The sequence below is a fragment of the Ctenopharyngodon idella genome, chromosome 12 (genome assembly GCF_019924925.1).
Source record: "Ctenopharyngodon idella isolate HZGC_01 chromosome 12, HZGC01, whole genome shotgun sequence".
NCBI classification, from domain to species: domain Eukaryota; kingdom Metazoa; phylum Chordata; class Actinopteri; order Cypriniformes; family Xenocyprididae; genus Ctenopharyngodon; species Ctenopharyngodon idella.
In genome coordinates, this window is record NC_067231.1 from 30,963,726 (window position 1) to 30,986,277 (window position 22,552).

At 36.6% G+C, this 22,552-nt stretch overlaps 1 protein-coding gene across 13 annotated transcripts in view; it reads left to right on the top strand.

Annotated features, from left to right (window-relative positions):
- Nucleotides 1–22,552, top strand: part of LOC127523192 (calcium-activated potassium channel subunit alpha-1) — a 79,031-nt gene that overhangs the window by 26,356 nt on the left and 30,123 nt on the right. For 9 of the 13 annotated variants that reach the window (XM_051913613.1, XM_051913619.1, XM_051913615.1 and 6 more), the window contains exons 3-9: nucleotides 7,684–7,745; nucleotides 13,869–13,962; nucleotides 14,448–14,559; nucleotides 17,784–17,859; nucleotides 19,190–19,265; nucleotides 19,456–19,626; nucleotides 22,432–22,523. In XM_051913613.1, the coding sequence (XP_051769573.1) occupies nucleotides 7,684–7,745; nucleotides 13,869–13,962; nucleotides 14,448–14,559; nucleotides 17,784–17,859; nucleotides 19,190–19,265; nucleotides 19,456–19,626; nucleotides 22,432–22,523 (683 nt within the window). Of the gene's footprint in view, nucleotides 1–7,683; nucleotides 7,746–13,868; nucleotides 13,963–14,447; nucleotides 14,560–15,538; nucleotides 16,296–17,783; nucleotides 17,860–19,189; nucleotides 19,266–19,455; nucleotides 19,627–22,431; nucleotides 22,524–22,552 lie in introns of those variants that run through there. The other 4 variants (XM_051913614.1, XM_051913617.1, XM_051913626.1 and 1 more) reach the window with 2 other exon arrangements.

Genomic DNA, 22,552 nt, shown 5'->3' on the forward strand with positions numbered 1-22,552 from the left:
TTGTTTAATCAGATCTCTTTAATGTCTTTTGTCTTCAGTTGATTTGATCTAAGGCTGTGGCTGAAGTCGGTTGTAGTTCTTGTGTTTCTCTTTTCTTCTGTGATTTTGCTTGTTAACAGCAGGTGTTCATCACTAATGCTCAATCATCACTTTAATTAATCGCTTAATTATCTCATTAACTTTAACTCTGCTTCAGTGTTACTTCAACACTAGGTAGAGTCGGACCATATGTACACTTGTGCATTCATTGATATCGTCTTTGTCGTTCTGTATGGAGCTGAAATTAATCAATAATTAATAAAATGCATCATTTTGTTTTAGAGATGAATGCAACATACAGCTGACAGAAACCAATAATTAAATAAAACTAAAACTGAAAGCATTAAAAATATTTGTTACTTTAAATAAAATAAAAAACAAACTTTATTTCATCTAGTTGACAAGGCAGCAATTCTCATTTTAATGTAGTTTAACTAAAATAAAAGTGAATAAAAATCTATTTACATGTATTTTTTAAAAAACAAAACCTATTAAAAATTACAAAAAATGTAACTAAAATAAAAATAGAAAATAAAAAAATAATTTGTGCTAGTATATGATAATGCAATATATCACAATAATGAACATGCATGATGATGTTATCGTGGGCCCTTCAAAATATTGTGAATAATTATTTGTTACAAATTATTCAGATTGTTAGAATGCATTTTAAGAATACTTTTCTATCAACCAGTTAAAATGTACAACACTGCATGTGTGCTGCATCAGAGAGACATCTCAGTACAGTACACACACACACAAACACACACACGCACACACACACACACACACTGATGTAAATAAACTCAACACACATGAGCAGCATGGACAAAAGCTGAACAAAAGCTCTCCAGCAGGGAATCCTGGGAATCATCAGCCTACTGAACTGTCTCTGACAGCTGGCGTGTCGCCCGTGAGCGGAGCACATCACCGCTTCACTCTGCATGTTTAAAACCAAACCTGGAGTTCAGGATCTGACAGCGGCGGTCAGTCGTTTTGTCTGGCGGTCAAACGCCGCTCTCCACCTGTGATTTATCTGTCTCACCTGTCAGCCTGCAGATTTACTTCACCAAAACACTGGCAGGAAACACTCCTTTTCTTAATGAAAAATATACTCTCTCATTGTTTCTTTTTGATGTTAAAAGTCATTGGTTCAGTTCTCCAGGAGTGCATGAACTAATAAAATGTAAATGTTGAGTGCAGTGCAAGTCTCTTCGGATAAAATGCATAAATGTAAATGAAACGTGACCCAGACATTACAGTTTTTTAAGACTGACCCAGTCAGAAAACACACGGATGAGAAAGAGACGCAGGATGTTCTAGTTATGACTCTGCAGGGACAAACTCACTGTCCTGTTTTGTGGACTCACACACACGCACGCACACACACACACACACATACTCGCACTCGCGTTCACACACACAGTCGCGTTCGCACGCACACACACACACAGTGTTCTCCAGCCTCCTGCACAGGTCAGAGATCTATATTGGACAGACTCTGATCCAGATTCATTAATGATAGCAGGTATTTCTAGAACTGAGTCTACAGAGCTGTTTGTGTCTTCACACTCCGTTCAAAGAAAATGGTACTTTTGTTCATCAAGGACACATTAAATTGATCAAAAGTGACAGTAAAGACATTTATAATCTAACAAAAGATTCTATTTCAAATAAACGCTGTTCTTTTGAACTTTCTATTTATCAAAGAATCCTGAAAAATAAAACGTATCAGTTTCCACAAAAATATGAACTGTTTTCAACACTGATAATAATCATAAATGTTTCTTGATCATCAAATCATCATATTAGAATGATTTCTGAAGGATCATGTGACACTGAAGACTGGAGTAATGATGCTGAAAATTCAGCTTTGATTCACATAGAAAACAGCTGATTTACACTGGAATAATATTTCACAATTTTACAGTATTTTTGATCTAATAAATGCAGTCTTGGTGAGCAGAAAATAATCTTTCAAAAACATTAAAAACTTTCTGATGCACTTTTGAGTTGTCAGGAGTAAAACAGAATAGGAGATTGATCTGTAGTGTGTTTAGTAATGTTTGTGTTAGCAGATCTTAAACTCCTCTCGATGCTCTACAGACCGTCTGGTTCATCTGATCATTTACATTTATGTGTTTGGCAGATGCATTTCAGATTGTGTTTAAGGTATTACATTTTATCACTTCATGCATTCCCTGGCAATCGAACCCATGACCTTCTGTTGATATATTTTGAAAGAAATATCAAGAAAATGAAATCTATTTTTGATTTTTCTGACAGTATGTTTTGGGCAGAAATGCCATAAAAATAGCAAGAGCTTCATCAAACACTAATCTTCTCTGTAATTCTGGGAATGCGAGTGCACAGGTTCACATCGGTCCATCAGGAAACAAAGACATGTTTACAAAATCCCTCAATGAGCTCTTCTGAGTAAACAGAGGACTGAATGAAAGCGCTAAAAGTGATTGTACTTCGACTAGTGGCCAGATTGTACAGAGCTTTGACTGTTTACTGACTGATCCGTTCTCTCCTCTGAACTTCATTCGCATCATTGATTTTGTGTAATGCTGGAAACTCATGAAGACTTGGCAGCTTTAAGTAAAAGTAAAGTAAAATTTGCAGCAGATTTGAGTTGTAATGTACTGTATGTTTTACTAAGAGGACAGATTCACGTCATGAAGGTGTAAATGAAGTTAAAGCGGTTAGAAAGGTTATCAGAAGCTGCTAGAGATGAAATAATCTGCTCTCACTGAGGACATGAGACTCAAAATCCTCTTTGTCCCTCTTCCACATGCTCAGAGTTTTTATCGGAACAGACACCTCGATTCCAAACCCTTGTTATGAAATTCCTCTTATTTGAGTCTCGACACACAAAATGTCATCAGAGAGTTACATCACAACACTGGATTACATCAGCACTGACTCAGACAAAACTGGACATCCTGTCATTCGCTCACCCTCACGTTGTTCAGAACCTGTGACTCGGCGTGTTTTTTGTGTTGTGACGGATTGAGATGAGGAAAGTTTCAATATATGCACAAGTGAAAGTGCAGTTTGAGGTTTTTGAGGTATGTTGTGTCGTCTTAAGAGAATAGATCAAAATAATAATGATTTTATCGAAACATGGAATAAAATATTGATATCAATCAGTAATTTGGTATTTTGTCAGCCAATATTACTTTTTTGGATTTGGATACTTGTTTCCAGCTTTGTTCTGTTGATTACAACCCGAATTCCGGAAATGTTGGGACGTTTTTTTAAATTTGAATAAAATGAAAACTAAAAAACTTTCAAATCACATGAGCCAATATTTTATTCACAATAGAACAGAGATAACATAAATGTTTAAACTAAGAAATTTTACAATTTTACACACAAAATGAGCTCATTTCAAATTCGATGCCTGCTACAGGTCTCAAAATAGTTGGGACGGGGGCATGTTTACCATGGTGTAGCATCTCCTCTTCTTTTCAGGACAGTGTGAAGACGTCTGGGCATCAAGGTTATGAGTTTCTGGAGTTTAGGTGTTGGAATTGGTCCCATTCTTGCCTGATATAGGTTTCCAGCTGCTGAAGAGTTTGTGGTCGTCTTTGATGTATTTTTCTCTATAGGTGAAAGATCTGGACTGCAGGCAGGCCAATTCAGCACCCGGACTCTTCTACGACGAAGCCGTGCTGTTGTAATAGCTGCAGTATGTGGTTTTGCATTGTCCTGCTGAAATACACCACGCCTTCCCTGAAATAGACGTCATCTAGAAACCTTTATATACCTTTCAGCATTCATAGTGTCTTCCAAAACATGCAGGCTGCCCATACCGTATGCACTTATGCACCTCCATACCATCAGAGATGCTGGCTTTTGAACTGAACGCTGAAAACACGCTGGAAGGTCTCCCTCCTCTTCAGCCCGGAGGACACGGCGTCCGTGATTTCCAACAAGAATGTCAAATTTGGACTCGTCTGACCCACTTTGAAACAGTCCATTTTAAATGAGCCTTGGCCCACAGGACACGACGGCGCTTCTGGACCATGTTCACATATGGCTTCCTTTTTGCATGATAGAGCTTTAGTTGGCATCTGCAGATGGCACGGCGGATTGTGTTTACCGACAGTGGTTTCTGGAAGTATTCCTGGGCCCATTTAGTAATGTCATTGACACAATCATGCCAATGAGTGATGCAGTGTCGTCTGAGGGCCTGAAGACCACGGGCATCCAATAAAGGTCTTCAGCCTTGTCCCTTACGCACAGAGAGATTTCTCCAGTTTCTCTGAATCTTTTGATGATGTTATGCACTGTAGATGATGAGATTTGCAAAGCCTTTGCAATTTGACATTTAGGAACATTGTTTTCCACAATCTTTTTACGCACTCTTTCACAGCTCTGCCCATCTTAACTTCTGAGAGACTCTGCCTCTCTAAGACATCCCTTTTATAGCTAATCATGTTACAAACCTGATATCAATTAACTTAATTAGTTGCTAGATTGTGAATAAAATATTGACTCATGTGATTTGAAAGTCTTTTAGTTTTCATTTTATTAAAATTTCAAAAACGTCCCAACATTTCTGGATCTTTGTAGATTTAGAAATCACACAGAACAGAATGGATGTCAAATGCATTCAGTTCAATCGCAGTAAACATTTAATTATCATATAATTTGTCATTAATACAACAATTTCAATCTGTGATTGAAAATGTCTATTAGAAATATTGTTCATATTCAAAAGGGGCTGCGCTTCAGAAGCTCAACATACATTAATGTTATACGTGTCTCAATCATGAGATCACACTGTTAGTTCTCGCAGCTTTTCAGTCATTTATCATTTATAATAAAGCGAGAGTTTCAGTGACTAACACTCCGTCCTTCATCAGAAGATCTGTGACATTTCCCTCTCTTTACTACAGACACTCATTTACAGAGTGCTTGTGAGGATGATGATGGGGATGAAGAGGTGATTCAATAATTCACGAAGCCGCTGTAAACACCTCTCTCTCTCTCTCTCTCTCTCTCTCTCTCTCTCTCTCTCTCTCTCTCTCTCTCTCTCTCTCTCTCTCTCTCCGTCCGTCTGACAGATGAAGGGATGAGGAAGTTCAGGCCCCCGGTGACTCTCTGTATCTGCCATATTCAGCCTATTAAACGCAGTGGCATTTCTGAGAGGATCCAGCGTCGCTGTCATTGTCCTAATAATGAGCTCAACCTTTATTAGCCTTTATAGCTGTTACACATTCAGTCTGATCCACTTTACTGCTTCTTTGGCTGCGCATCTAAAAGGGAAATTGGTAAACTACTGCGTTATTGTGAAGGAATAAACCTGTGAATATCATCTGGAAAATTGTGTAAATGACCTTTAATTTTGGAGGCAGTTTTCAGAAGCTCTGGCGCAGACGGTAATGAAATGAGGGCTGACCTCTGACCCCTGCAGCTGTAGTAAACGCTTGGACTCGGTCAGCTCTTTATTCTGCGTGTGACAGGAGGTCAGATCCGATCGGCTCTCTGTCAGACTCACAGGTGTCTTAGATATCAGTCAGCGATTAGAAATCAAACTGAGTTTCACTTTCAGACAGGCTGATTACATCTCATGTTGGACACACAACTCACACTCGTACATTATACATTCAAATTCTGAATTATTCACATACAATTGATTCAGATGTTATACGTAATATGTGAGACCGGGGCTAGTTGTCACACCTTTTACTCCAGTTAATATTTCTAAAGGTTTGTTTATTTCCATTGTTTTTGGAAAGAAAGATTCAGTTCATTAAAGAGGACTATATCAGTGTCAGTGTTTCTGAACTCCTGAAACTGAAAAGTTTTCTTCACAATATTCCTCATTTAAATAATTTATACGCAGAATAAAGGGGCGGGGCCTGGTTGAGTTAGTTAGTAGTGTGTTGAAACTGCCGGTTATGGCAAGGGGCGGGACATTTCCCAAACACCAATCACAACACACTGCTCCAGCCGACCAATCAGAGCACATTGTGCTTTTCAGAAGGAGGGGCTTCATAGAGACAGGAAGTAAACAGTGCGTTACTGACAGACTGGGAAGAGAGGAGCTGAACAATGGAGAATATGAGGAAAATAATCAACATTCAAGCAGGAAAACCTGCTCTAGTAGAGCCCAAAAACAACATCAAGACACATATTGAGTCACATAGACTTGTTTGAGGATCTGAATCATGTCAGATTTGTGTCCATGGGCTTCTGAACGTGGAGGAAGCTGGTTTGTTTTGTTTGTGAGCATCAGTTGCTCCCTCTGCTGGTCAAACAAAGCCAAATTGATGGAAACCATGGAAACAGATGTGTCAGAGCATGACCACGCATGAATCAGACTACAGGTCCTGCTGAGCGTCTGGGTTCGGTGTCCTAAAATCAGGCGTTTGATGGGATGTTTTGACTTGGACTCAGAACCGGGACGCTCCTGTGTGTGAGTGGCCATTAAAAATACATGCAGGTGTTTTCTCAGTATGAGTGATTCAATGGTTTAGAGACAATGGCATTTCCCCTCATGGAAAATAATCTACCTGCTCATTCAAAATGCATGAGAGACACACAGCGAGAGGAAGAGCAGGTCAGCGGCGTTTCCTCCAGATCTACACACCTGTTGCTCACGATCGCTTTACTGTGACCTGTGCTCTGAGGGGCTTGATTTTTAAGGATGGTTCACACAGAAATCTGTCATTATTTACTCACCCTCATGAGTGACTTCATTTCCTCCATAACAAAATGATTTACTATTAAGTCATATGGCTTCAGAAGACATTTTATGATACTTTTATGGTGTTTTATGTCTGTTTTGGAGCTTGAACAGTGTGAATATTCTACTAAACATCTCTTTATGCTCCACAAACAAAAGTAAGTCTGGTTTGGAAGGACATGATGGCGAAGTGAATGATGACAGAACGTTTATTTGGTCTGAACTGTTCCTTTAAAGCTGGATGTTCCTTTTAAGATCGTTCTGATGGTTGCTAAATGGGTTTTCCTGTCCTCTGTGGCTTGATGTTTACACACCATCCAATTCCTGCCCAAATCTCATCAGGATCTTTAGATTAAAATGGGTTTCTGCCAGCAGGACATACTGACTAATGAGAAAGACGTGTCCCAGTTCAGCTGGAGTCTCGCTCTCACACACATAAAATCAGCATTTTAAGTAGTTTTCTCCAGGCAAATCAATAAAATCATGGGTAACTCTGTCTACAAATACCACAGTTAAACTATGGTTACTGAAACTGAATATAAGTGCTTGAACAAAACTACAACATTTCTCCAAAATGACTTACCTGTAGACTTGCATTGTAAGTGCATTACTATAAACTAGGGCTGTCAATAGATTACATTTTTAATCGCACCCTTTTTGTGCAATTAATCGAGAATAATCGCATACTTATTGTGAAATGAAGCATACATCATTTATCTTGTTTAACGCATTTATTTGGTGTTTTTGTGACACAGTTTAGCCTGCTTCAGTCATTTATTTACGATATTTGTGTTAAATTGTTTTAACGCATAAAAGATTTTGAATTAATCACGTGCTAACATGTTAAGGTGGACAGCCCTACTATAAGCACAGTGTTTCTTTGTTTTTACAAACTGGTAATGGAGGTTCATGTAAAGTAACACACATGTCTTGTGTTTCAGGTGGTGCTCGTGTTCGCTCTGAGCATCGGCGCTCTTGTGATTTACTTCATCGACTCCTCTGAGTGAGTATATTTCCTGTTTTATCACTGTGCATCTCATTAGATACAGTACAAAGATAAAGAGTTCAAAAATTTACACTTTTTAAATGCAAGTAGATGTTTTTTTTTGAGTAAATAAATTGGCTCAGTAGTAAACACACACCTGCCTCTTCTCACTCATTTGTCTCATTCGCTCCGGATGAATAGTGCTTGTATGGCACATGATTTTAGTCATTCTCGCAGGATTCACCCTCACACCAAAAGCACTGATCTATAACAGTGGCGCTCAGATAAAGCTGCCTCTCAAACAGCGTGTGAGTACCACATTGAGCTCTTTTTTGTGGCTTATTGCGCTTAAACAGCCGAGTATTCCGGTAAATACGGTAAGTTTTGGAACGTAAATAGTTGAAAAAAATCACACGTTGTGTATCAGTATATTGGATCCGTGCACAAGCTCTTAAAGTGACAGCAGCCTAATAAACCTGCAGCTGTCGGTCATGTTTATCACAGAACAAAAGAGAGAGAAAATCACTCACCGCTTTTGACTGAATAACTTTTGTAACTTTAATTGTAAGCATTTTTACAATGAAGACTATCCAGTGTTATTGTACATTTGATTACTTTAATTTCGGTAGTATTTCTTACCTGAATATACTGAAACACTTAAAGCTGTGTTTATTTAATATCTCTTTATTCTATTGTTTTTATTTCTGCTATTGTTTGCAATTTGTTCTTTATGGATGCACTGATATGAAAATTTTGGCTGATACAGAAAATTTTTTATATTTGGAAGCCGATAACCGATATATTGGCCAATAAATCTAAATCAAAATTTTTATATAATTTTTGAGAGCCTGATTACAAAAACAAGTCTCACCATTAAAATCCATGTCCCAAACACACAATTATAATGTTCTCATTATAATATTATATATAATATATTAATATATAATATATGACAGACTTTTTGAAGTGATTTCAATCATATTTCAAGCAATTCAAAACCATAATAGTGGACAGTGTGCATCTGAAGTGTCTCAACTGAAGGAAATAATCCATTATTAATCGGCTTTAATATATCAGCCAAATTTTCTTATTGTGCCGATAACGATAACATTAAAAATGAACATATATCGACCGATACCGATATAGTGCATCCCTATTGTTCTTATTTTATTACTGACTGTTTACTTGTCTCTTTTTTTGTAAATTTAGTTCAACAGTTCAAATAAAGCCTCCCTGTTCTCTGTGTAATCTATTACAGCAATATTACTCAAATTATCAAAAAATGATGAGATAATAACAAATTATCTGTATGGTGGTATATATGCCAGTTTTTACTGCGGTATCAAAAATGGTATCGAATATCGATATTTTTCAAGGTATCGTATCGACTGTCGTATCGACTACTACTATAGTCCAACCGTCATAAGGACAAAATAATATATATATATATATATATATATACAATGCAGAATACACTGGAATAAACATTTGTGATTCATTCTCTCTATTCAGAAGGTTAATCATGGAGCCTGTATGAATAAGTGATGGGGACTGGGGCGGAAGGAATCGTCCCTTGGGGTGTGACAGACAGATTTAGGAATAGAAACAGAGAGAGAGAGAGTTTAGACCATCACCACTGAACATACATCGTTTCATGGGTCACGGAGACACTAAAACTGACGTCATCCAAACATTACACACATCAGTGAGCTCATAGAGGTGAAGAGCGTTTGACACAACCTGTTTATGCCACAGGCTCGATGTCGAGAGAAAGAGAGAGACAAGCCTGTTGAATAGACTGAGATTACAGCATCATTACATTAACAGCAGCAGGTGCGTCTGTCAGAGATCATCTGGAGCTTCAGTCCAACCATAACTCATGACACGAATACTTTAAACACAAAAATGAGCTCTTTTCCATTCCCCGAAAGTAAATCGGCACAGATGCCGTCAAGCTCCCAAAATGCACCACAGAAGTATTATAAAAGTAGTTTATTTGTCAAATAAACCAGATATTTAAATTATTATTTGCTGAAAATCTGAGCTCTCGAATCTCATTCCACTTGCCGTGCTGCGATTGGTCACAAGACACACGAGAACCAATTACTTTTGGTGTCGTTGACAGGTTTGGAAAGAGATGAGAGTGTGTAAATGATAAGGAAACCAAATTAACCTAATTGCATCTCTTCAGTTAAATACACATATGAAATGACATTGTGTCAGATAGACTTACATCGATCCCGGCTCTGTGTAGTTTGTGTTTTCTCTGTGTAATGCATCTTGAACATTATAAAACCGTCTGACACATGCAGGAATAGGGCTGGGTAAACAATATCGATTTCTCGATTTTAATCGATTCTCATTTTTACAAACTGATATCGATTCTTAAATCCCAAGAATCGATTAGTCTAGTCTGTTTTCATTTGATGAATGAACAGAACATGTAGCAATAATCACAATAATCTCTGTGCTTTGTTACTTTTGATATGGAGCAAAGTCTCAGATTTCAAATGACGTCCATCTTATTATGAGATTCAAAAATTAAATACCGTTTTGGCGCTGTTAAATGTGGCGTGACAGATCACTTTAGCGTCTCAGTTAAAGAGAAGTGGCAGCACGGAGCACATGTGAACATCCTCTCCTCTGCTTTAATCCCAGTTACAGCGTGAAATATACATGAATAAACATCTGAAGGTATGTTAAAAGATACAGTACAACTTACTGAAACCCGTATCATGTCTCGTGTAATAGCTCAATCAGTGTTTCAACCTCGGAAAGACGTCAATAAAACAGCTTGATATACTACATCCAAAATAATCGATATCGAATCGAAAGCATGTGAATAGAAATCGAATTGAATCGTGAAAATTGTGTCAATACCCAGCCTTATGCAGGAATGTTCATTTTCAGTGTCAAATATCAGAATCAGTGTGTGCAGTTTCAGTAAGTTATGCCCTGATCCTTTGTGTTTTAATCTTTCCGATCTTCCGTATCTGAACGGCACGTCCTATTCAGCATTAGAAACACACACATGCTGTCCTGCTGAAAACAGACCTGTTAACACAGGAAGTGAGCCTTATCCTCTTCCTCATTAGTGCATCATGGGGGATTTAGCAATTTCATTTGAGACTTTGTGCTCTGGCTAGCGGAGTGTAATTGTCCTGAGCACTATAAACCTGGAGCGGGGCATCAGGTCAGGGCCGGGGGACGGCGTTAGACCGCCTGCTCAAACTGCATTAGAATAAAGAGGGATTTCATTTGTCAGATGAACAGCAGGTTCAGAGTGTCATTCTGCTTCTCTGTGGCCTTAAATCTCTAACAATGTTGTTCCTGCAAGAAGCGAGACCCAAACACGTTCCACAAACTATCCGGAGTTCATCAAGGTCGTGTGAATATCACTGATGATTGTGTGTGAATGAGGAATGTGGACCAATTCCAATTCCCGTGTGTGGCCAGTTGAGTTGAGTTGAGTTGTGAACTGCTCCTCACTGTTGTTCACGTCTGCTGTATGTAAAGCTCCATGTGACCCGAGACTCCTGTGAAGTATTACTTACGTTAAACGTCTCTTAATTACAGCCGGGGTTCAGTTTCAGTTCAGTCCTGTCACCGAGAGCTGGGTGCGTCTCTCTGACCCGCTGGAACAGAACCGAGCAAACAGAGATGGATAGAGTTGCGTTTCTCTGTCCTGCAGCTGTTCTGAAACGTCTTCAGGTTGAGAGTTTCACAGCTCGCTGTTCTCTCTTAGGTCCTTTGATGATCACAGCCTTTGTACAGGAGCGTTCATTCGCTGACACCAGAGTCACACCTGATCCACCTGAACGCAGTCATAAACGCTCTGATCTCTGAACTGCTTCCTGTAATTGTGTCAGTCTCTGAAACCTGAATCCCACACCAAACCCTAAAGAAAGAAAAATTGAGAGTATTTATATATATATATATATGTAATGGAATTGAAATTATGCCATTTATTTTCATGACTTTTCTCCCCAAAGCTCTCATTAATGTAATGCAAAAAAATCTCATTCTTATAGTAATTTGTAAAAATTATTTAATTCAAGTATTTATACTTCAATAAAAAAATAGAATATTGCAGTGTTTATTCTAAATAATTTATCATTATTGTTTTAAATTCATGTTCCTGGTAATCTTGAATCAGAATATCTTCTCCTCCCTCTTGCAGCATCTCTTCTCTTCTCTGATGACGAGGGCGGGGCAACCTGTCACTCACATGAGATCCACCAATAGCAAACCACAACCATCCAATCAATTCCCCACAGACAAAATCAAGCCCCGCCCTACATTTGTTCTTGTTTGAGAAGCGTTTCACTCAGATATACGACACAATAGAGAAGAAAAGACCAGTGCATCTTCCATTTCATGATATAGATGATATAGATGATTCTTTTGATGTTTGGGTGAATTGTGTCCTTTACATGTCTGTGTGGGATTCCACCAGCTCTCGTGAGTGATGGACACAGAGACACGGATGTGAGCAGAGCCAGTGAGCGCGCTCAGACTCCTGAGGACATGATTACAGTTCTCTGATCCAGTGGCGCTTCTCGCTCGTATGGTGCCCTGGGCAAACCGCCTCTTTTGCCACCCACCCCCCGTTACATAAATTATCAAAATAATAAAAACAAACTACAATGCAGAACACATTCAGAAATGGAGTGACACCTTTACACATCCACAAAGGAGAAGAAATGAAAACACACACATATACAAACATATAACAAAATGTATAACACTATGTTCAGGTTCGACTGTAACATTATTATAGAATACTTCAGAAAAAAAACCTTAAAATGTTAAATTGTTGCTATAATAATGATTTTATAATATCTAAACATAAATCTAAATGAAAAATCCTCTTAAAATCCTCTGCTGCCATCTAGTGGCTGTAGTTGAAAATTCATGTTATTTTAATTTTAAAAGTGTTTGTTTTCCATTAGACGATTGTAATCATCCACTGGATCAAGGCACATTTTTCATGTTATTGCCATGAATGAAACTGAGAAATGTAGATATTCTTTAAAGTGATTTTTTTATATAATTGTATATATTTATACATTTTGTACATTTATACATAAATGATTACAAATTGAGGCAAATAAAAGAAAAACATAAATCCCCCAAAACTGCACAATTCTACAGTAAAAACTTTAATAAAGTGAGTGATATTACATGTGTTTAAAACTGTTTTACAAAATCTGGTTACATCAACTAGTTGGACAGAAAAAGGAATATTGTTGCTTTATGTGTAATAGCGTAGCAAGCAACAGTGCAACGTAAATGATATTAGCCTATATTATTATATGCATGATATTATACTCATAACAATATGACTGATAGCTTTATTTTTTGCACGTTTCCCTCTTCATTTTCCTAATTTAGGCTTCTGATGGGTTAGTCCAGGTTAATTGACCCACACGGTGGCATGATGTCATTGATGTGATGTGCAAATGAGCGGAAAAAGCCACTGCTCTGATCCTTGACAAGCACTGAGTCAGGCCTCAAACACACAAACTCTGAGGCTCAGATCCTTCTAGAACACCTGCTTCTGTTTGCTCTTCATCTCTGTCCACACACACTTGTTTGCTTCTGACTGAATTAAAACACGGGATCTAATTTACCAAGTGAAACGGCTTTGATTCGATCTGTTCTGAGCGTCTGCTCATCAGAACATTATCATGTAGAAACCAGAAGCAATTTTAGATACGACTTTTTCATCTACCTGCCATCAGAAACACATGAAAATCATTCAGTAATATACATGTGCCAAACATTATTAAAGCAACATTTGAAGCAACAGTTGCCTTTAGGGGATTTGAAATATTGACCCACAGTATGTATCATAATAGCGCACATTAAAGTCATAATATGATTGCTTTAATAATTAATAATATTACTGAATAGATTTCTGCTGTTAAAGGCGCAGTGAGAGCTGAGAATCATTATATGTAAAATGTGTTGATCGATCATCGTGCTTTAATGAAATAATGCTCAATGCCAATTTTACAGATTCAACCTTTTAATGTATTTATCTAGTGCCACTAATGATGAATCCCCACCGTCAGGTTAATTAATGTGAGATGACTTCCTTCATTAAAGTGAACTGAGGTCAGTGTTTCTGTTTCACAGCCCCATCGAATCCTGTCAGCACTTCGACAAGGACTTCACGCTGCAGATCGACATGGCCTTCAACGTCTTCTTCTTGTTGTACTTTGGACTGCGTGTAAGATTGTTATATATAGTACTTTTATTTTTATAGTTTAAATTTTTTGTTTTGTGATTTTGTCTTTTTTTTTTTAAATAATTCTTTAATATTTTTTTTTTTTGTAATTTCAGTACTGAAACTTATTTATTAAAGTTAGATCAGTTTAAGTTTTCTATCTAATATTCTTATTTTATTTTATTTCAGCTTTATTTCAATTATCGATTTTTGTACAGTTTTAGTTAACAATAAAAACTGGTTTATTTACAGTATTTGTTGAATAACATTCAATGTTATTTTAGCATTATTTATATACTATTTTAGTGTTTATTAATATCTTGAATTATCTTTTGTTTTCATTTTAATTTAGTTAAATTCTTTGTAATTTATGTAATATTCTTATTTTCGGTTACTGAACTTTTAGATTTAGTTGACAATAACAACTGGTTTATTTACATGTATTTGTTTAGTAACATGCATGTTTTCTTTCGTTTCTTCTCCCACAGTTCATTGCAGCCAATGATAAGCTGTGGTTCTGGCTGGAGGTGAATTCAGTGGTGGATTTCTTCACCGTTCCGCCCGTGTTTGTGTCCGTGTATCTGAACCGGAGCTGGCTGGGTAAAACACTTCACACTCTCTCCCATTACTGCCACTTTACCTTTAATACCCGATCATTTCATCAGATTATGAGCAGAGGGTGACAGAAATCTGAACCGCAGCGGAAGATATCATTAGATGAAGGGCTCTGCCGCCACCTGCTGGACATTATACGTATTACCCTGAATCTGTATCTATGGTACACACACAATCACCATCCGTTCCACCAAATCAGCTTATTCCGCAGGTCGCTGGGATTTGAGATCTCTGGCATGCTGGGAATTAAAATGACATTCTCTAGAAATCCTCCTGTTGTTTAAAATCGCTGATTGTTTTTCTCATGCACAGCGTCATGTTTGAGTTCATGTGTGACTACATCTAAACAACCTCCAGATGATCATAAAACTATAGCAGGAATAAGAAACAGAGCGTTTCATTAACAGATGAGCAATCACTATGTTTTCAACACTGATAATAATCATAAATGTTTCTTGAGCATCAAATCATCATATTAGAATGATTTCTGAAGGATCATGTGACACTGAAGACTGGAGTAATGATGCTGAAAATTCAGCTTTGATCACAGGAATAAATTACACTTTACTATATATTCACATAGAAAACAGCTGATTTACATTGGAATAATATTTTCACAATTTTTACTGTATTTTTGATCAAGTAAATGTAGTATAAGTGCTGCCCTCTGCTGGTAATATCGGCTCAGAGCAGAAATACTGTGATGTGAGGAGAGGCCTGTATGTGTGTGTATGAGCAGAGAAACACTGCTTTAATGCTTCACGTCCCTCATGAACGTCTCGGTCAGAGCGCAGCTTATGTTCTTCATGTCCGCGGCTGTTAATCCTCCTATAGGGAACAGGAGGTCACGGGGTCACATCATCCAGCTTTAGAGTTATTATTCAGCTTTCAGTAAATTAATGTCCTTTTGTTGCTACATGTGTGTGTGTGTGTGTGTGTGTGTGTGTGGAGTGTGTCCAGAACAGTCTCGTTCTGTTCAGTGACGGTTTAAAAGTCATTGAGGAACTTTTGTTTGTTTTTACACATCAAAGTCATTGGTTCCGTGTGGAACGGTTGCTTAGCAACTGCACAGCAACATTCTGAAAGCCACTCAAGAAACTGTTACACTGTATCAGATGATCTTCAGAAGATCTTGTGTTCTGCAGCAGTGATTATTGATGATTATAGGATCAGAGTTCAGTGCTGCACTGCTGTCAGTCAGAGAGGCTGTATTGATGATGATGATGATGATGATGATGATGGTGCAGCAGATGAACAGGATTCTGTCTGGTGTCCCAGGGCGATTGCTAAAGGAGCTTATACTGTAATATCCTGATGAAAAAGGCTTGTTCTAAGCTTTCACTACATGACTACATGATCACAACTGGGATGCAGTTTTCTCCGGTGGGCTTGCGTGCGTTCAGACCACCCTTCTTCTGAGAGCGTCTCACGGAGCGTTCACTTCCTCGGATTGAGCCGGAGCTTCTTCCCTGCCATGACACCGCTGCAGCTTTGATCATTTTCATCAGGCGTCATGATCCCGACCAAGATGTTGGTGTACCGGAGCCCTGACGGGGCCACGCGCACAGAGACGCTGCAGAACACGCGGCGACGCAAGAAGTCCTGCGGCGAACTCTTTCACAACGGCTACCGCGTGAAGATGATCCACGGCGCCGAGAGAGAGGAGAGCCACAGCTGCCAGCACACGCTGTCCTCCTGCTTCCACGCCGTCTCCTACTGGGGTAAGAACTGATCCCGGCGGATTGATGGAAGAACACGGAGCAGCGATAATCAGCTTCAGATGTTTCCTCTGATTCTTGAGACACGAGACAAATAAAACAGATTAGAATTGAAATAATCAGATGATCGATAGACTGTTGAATATATCATTGAATTTAAGATGATGACAAAAACTTCACATTTATAACGTCATTACAGTGACAGACAGGAGGAAGATTTCCTTTTATTTTATTCCTCTTTTATAAGGTTTCACAGCTGGGAAAGTACTTTTTATTGGGTATTTATAAAGATATTCATAAAATCTGGCAATATTGAAGTCAGTTTTTATACCGACATGTTTTTTTATTTCATGCAATTCACGTTTTATATTCATATTTTTTAATGTTTTTATGACATCTTAAATGTCAAATAGTTTGGGATTGTAAGATAATTTCCCTCGTTAGTAGTGAGCAACATTCGAAAAACAAAATGTCTGATGTCCGAAATATTTAGTCAACAGTATTTTGTGTGATTGTGGTGAAAATCAGTTTAAAACACTCATTTATTTATTCAATACTGCATTCGTCAATATTTATAATAATTTTATTTCTGCATCCTATGAACAAGTTTTTATTGATTAATCTAAAATAATCTGTTAATGCATGAATTTTTACTTTATTATTATTAATATTTTCCATTTCTCTGACCTGTTTTGTCCAGAATCAGTGTTTTTAGCTCATGTGTGTTTAATCGTAGCTTATGAGCTTATCTTTTGGAAGACTTGCAAAATCATTTTAACCTTTTAATCATTGGGATTATAATCGTTATTCCACATAAGAATAAACCTTTTTCTTGAGTTTTGTCAAAAACATCATGTGTTTATCATGCGTCACACTGTACATGGAAGGTCAAGTCAAGTGCATTGCATTGTGGGATACAGTATTTGTGCATTTGTTGTATTCTACACGTTTCATGTTTACAAAAAATGTGCATATATACATACTATAGGTGTCTCTGCAGAAGAGTGCTAGTATGATATTGAGAACACAGTCCTTGTGTTTTACAGTGGACTATATGATGCTAAACACAGAGAAATCAGATGAAGTGTGTGAATCTGTCGTGTGTGTGTGTGTTCGTAATAATCAAGGTCACCTCACTGAAGTCACGTGTTTCTCTCTCAGTTTGGTCGCTGTTGTTGCTTTAAAGCTTCTGAAACCCAAATTTAGGCGTTTACGTCATGAATGTTGCCCGCAGATGTTGAGCCGACTGTCAGTCGAGAGTCCAGATGTGTCGAGTCCAGTGGAGCGGCTCTTTCAGACGCAGATATTTTGATGCTCTTTGAGGGGTTTTTCTGTAGCTGCGTTCAGTCTTTTGCTCTGTTAGTTGTGTTCATGAAACCGTTAAACATGGATGAACGGTTCAAAGGTGCGATCTGATGTTTAATGTGTGCTGTGATGTTTTGTGCGTCAGTGTTCTTCATGTTTCTAACTCGCTTCTGCTCTTTCATGCAGGATTGAGGTTCTTGAGAGCCTTGAGGCTGATCCAGTTTTCAGAAATATTACAGTTTTTAAATATCTTAAAAACAAGGTAAGAATCTCTTCATCCTGCAGCATGTGACCAATGAACCGCTTCACCTGCGTGTTTGACCTTATCCTTCATCATAAATGAAAAACTTTGATCTGATCTGACATTAAATCATCTAGAGACATTTACTTAAAGTGTGTTATTTTGTTTTATTGATAATATTTTGAATTAGCCTTCTTTTTAGATTTCATGCTAATTTTACTTTATTTTGTTGTAATTTCATTATGTGCTGTTTTTTTTTTTTTTTTTTTTTTTATAAATATTGCAATTTAGATTTAATTATTTTCATTTCAGTTTTTATGTATTTCCAGTTAAAAGTTGTAGTGCTTCAACTTATTTCGGTTTATTGCAAAGACAACATTTCTAATATTTATATATTTTAATTTTATTTAAGCTTTATTTTAATGTACAGAAATGTTTTTAATATTTTAGTTAACAATAATATCCCTCATTTTATTTTTTAAAGGGTATATTCACAGTTTCTGTTCCAGATTTGCTTTTCTTCTCAAAATGTTGTTTTCTTTTCAAAACGTGACATTACAGAATGAAAGTGTAAATTCACAGATGCTAAACTGAAATGGACAACAAATACTGTAACTGTAGTTTAGTCTTTATTATTATGATTCGTGTTTTTCCTATATTTTGCGTTCTGCATTCACTGCATTGTGTTTTAGAGTTAAAGGAAACTTAACAGAAAATATCCTGGCAGAAAATTATCACTATCTTCTTTGGGGTTTTTTTTGTTTTTTTTTCTTACAGTGTATTATATATTTTTTTATTTTATTAATTATATATATATATTTTTTTTTATTATTATTATTTATTTATTTAATTGTTTTGTCCCGGTCTCCCTGCAGCTTAGATCTGAAGCTTTAGCACAGATGTCCAGGAGAGCTTATTGTGCATCAGAATGAATAATCTCACACAGAGGTCAGATCTACTGAACAGACCGAGCCAAAACCATCCCGATTGATTTTTGCACTAAAATTGGCCAGTATTTTACAAAGAGCTTCAGTTTATGGACACAGCAGAATATTTCATTATCAGGGTCATTTCTGTTCTAGGCTGTTGCTTAAAACTTAAAGTGACGTATAATTTGCGTACCAGTTCATGTACTCATGCACTATTCAGTGCTGTTTGTAGTACGCTGTAGTGTGTACTGCACTTTAAATGATGATGCACTGAATAAAGTGTGGAATGTCGTGAACTCTGATGATGAATGACAAAATAACCTCACTACATAGTGTATCGTGCATCATTTAGGACACAACCATAGTATTGTTGATTATCATTTGTGAGCTGATGAGAGTGTTTGTGAAATTTGTTTTTGTAGCAACTCCATAAAGTTGGTGAATTTGTGCTCAATCTTCATCAGCACATGGCTGACGGCGGCGGGCTTCATACATTTGGTAAGTCATCAAGTATTGACCGGATGAAAGATTACGACCTTTTTCTTGTTTAGAATAATGTGCGTTGAGGAATCGCTCACAGTTAGACGTGGAACGTGTATCGAGAAAGTTGTTTTGATTTCATGTTGACATCTGTTCAGGTGGAACTGAAACTCATTTCCTCACGTTTCGGCTGTCGGTATGTTTTCAGGTGGAAAACTCAGGGGATCCTTGGGAAAGCTTCCAAAATTCCCAACCTCTGACGTACTGGGAGTGTGTGTACCTGCTCATGGTCACCATGTCCACAGTGGGTTATGGAGATGTTTGTGCTAAAACAACCCTCGGCCGCCTTTTCATGGTCTTCTTCATTCTCGGAGGATTGGTAAAACCATCTAAATCAATAGAAGAAATCCCATAATTATTCTCCCGCAGCCTGCATTTCTGCCTCCAATTATCAGGTCCTTAATCATTGTATCCTTGACAACCAGAGCTGGAAAACAAACCCTTCATTTTGCTCCGATCCCCATCCGAACGTTCCCAGCTTCTGCTCGTCCTGATGGAAAGATCTTCATGTGTTTCTGCTTGTACTGCATTGCGTGTTTTTGGTTCTTAAGCATTTATTATCTGTATTTAAACTGCTATTGTTAACTCTGTTGATTGATGTTAGAAGTGGAACCATCATTAGGGAGTACAAAGTGATTCTGTTTGTAGATTGACTGCGGTTTTAGAAGACCCGACCCAATTTACCCCACCCAGACTCCAACAAACTCTATGAGGAGATGTGATACGACACACCGTCATGATGTCAACATACACGGTTTCTACATTCAAAAACACATTAAGGACACATTAGTGCAGCGATCATTTAAAAATCATTAATAAGGATTAAGTCGCTGTAAAACAAAATATCATCTGATTTTGAAAGACAATTCACTGCTTATTAGAAAGTTTAAAGACCAATAATGATTATTTCCTATAAATAAATGAACAGAATGTGAATTTTAAAATAACACTTAAAAATGAATTATTAATATGAATGTAATATTAATAATTAACATTGATTTTAATAGTAATACTTTTTCCGTAAAGTTTAAAAAAACAGATTTTCTACATAAAAACATGTAGTTTTAAGACAAACTTATTGTCATACTGTCTTTTTTCATATAAATAACTTAGTAAAATATTAATAGTACAATTTTGAACTATTAATATGTATATTATTATTTATGAATATTATTTATTTTATATAAAATATAATTTGTAAATTTGTAAAATGTAAATATATTAAAATTAACATTAATTTAATATTAATAATTTTCATAAAAACTGTAATTCTTCTATTAACTGTAGTATGTACTATAATGATTTTATATTTTCTACATAAAAACATGAAGTACACTGAAAGTCTTTTTTCATAAAAATAACTTAAAATATTCATATTAAAATATTATTTTGATACTATTAATATGCATATTATATATTTATATTATTATTTATTAATATTATTTACTTTATATAACATATAATTTGTAAATAAACAAATATATTAGACATTTATAAAATAATTTTACATTTGTAAACACTGTAAAATGATTATATTTATATCAATAAAATGATACTATTTTGTAAATATATTAAAATGAACATGTAATATTAATAATTTTAGCGATCTGCAGTAGTTTGATCTGACGGTCGTGTTCATATCCGTCCGGCGTGAGAGTTTGTTTGGACTAAACATGGCTCTAGAGGTTTCCTCCTTTGCATCACTGTTTTCCCTCTTAAAACGGCAGATCGAATCTCATCTGTGGCTTTTTTCTTTTCAACACCGATATCTCTTAAAACAGGGATATTTGTCAAACAGAATGCTTTTACTTTTAACCTTCCAACCTCTAAATTCTCGGCAATGCATGTACTCAAGCATTCTGACATCTCACTGTTATTCAATCTGTCTGGAGTTTTAAAGTGACAGCTCCAATATTGAACTCTTAAAGGGATAGTTCATGCAAAAATGATAACTGTCATCGTTTACTCACCCTCGTGATGTTTCCTTCTTCTGTGGAGCACAAAAGGCACGTTTCAGAGGAACATCTTGGCATACAATGAAAGTGAATGGGGTCCAAAGTAAGTCTTGTTCTTCAGACACCCAGCTAACAAAAATTAAGTTGTGAAAACACTAATTCTGAACGTCCAGTTTTTTAAATGTTTTAAACGTGTTTTTTCTTGGTTATGTGAATGTTAAGAGAACATTCTGTTTTATCATTCTTCAAACATTATAATGTTACTTTTGAATGTTCTCTTGTAACATTTGAAAAAATGTGTCCAACTACAACAATTTAGGGAAAAAATCTCCATAAACGTGTAAATAACATTTTTGTGCTAACGTTTTGAGAACATTAAAGACCAGATAACTTTGAGCGAATGTTCTAGTAACATCACTGGAAGAACGTTTGTACGTAACTTTGAGAGAACGTTCTCAGAATGTTCCCTGTTACATTTAAAAAAATAACTAAAAAACAACACAAATTTACACAATAAAATACAGTTTTCCATTGAAACAGTAATATACTGTAAAACAATGAATATATTTGTTATTTTAAGAAAAGAGGCCTATAGGCTACTTTCTCCAAAATGACAAATAATATTACCCAGAATGCATTGTAAAATACAGAAGTAATATACTGTAAAAACAGGGCATTCTGGGTAATATTTGTCATTTTCGAGAAAGTAGCCTATAGGTTACTTTCTTGAAAACGACAAATAATATTACCCAGAATGCATTGTTTTTACAGTATATTACTGTTTCAATGGAAAACTGTATTTTATTGTTTATATTTGTTTAGTTTTTTTACAGTTTTTTTTTTTAGCAACTTAAAATATATAAATCACAACTCTTTTGTGATTTATATATTTATAGCTTTTTTTGTCATTTTGAAGCTTGAGCTCCATTCATTTTCATTATATGCCAATGAGACTCTGGGTTCTCTTGATAAATGCACCTTTTGTCACAGAATAAAGAAAGTCACATGGGTTTGGACTGACACGAGGGCGAGTGCACGATGACCGAACTCTCATTTTGGGTGGAACTGTCCCTTTAAGGCTCTTATTTCTGATATGAGAACTCTCTTCTACTGAAAGTAGAAGCATTGGCAGACTTCTATTGTCCTTTGTCTCCTGTCTCCTCCTCCAGGCCATGTTTGCCAGCTACGTTCCTGAAATCATAGAGTTAATAGGAAACCGCAAGAAATATGGTGGTTCCTATAGTGCAGTAAATGGGAGAAAGTAAGTACCGCGGGCTGGGCTGCGCTGGC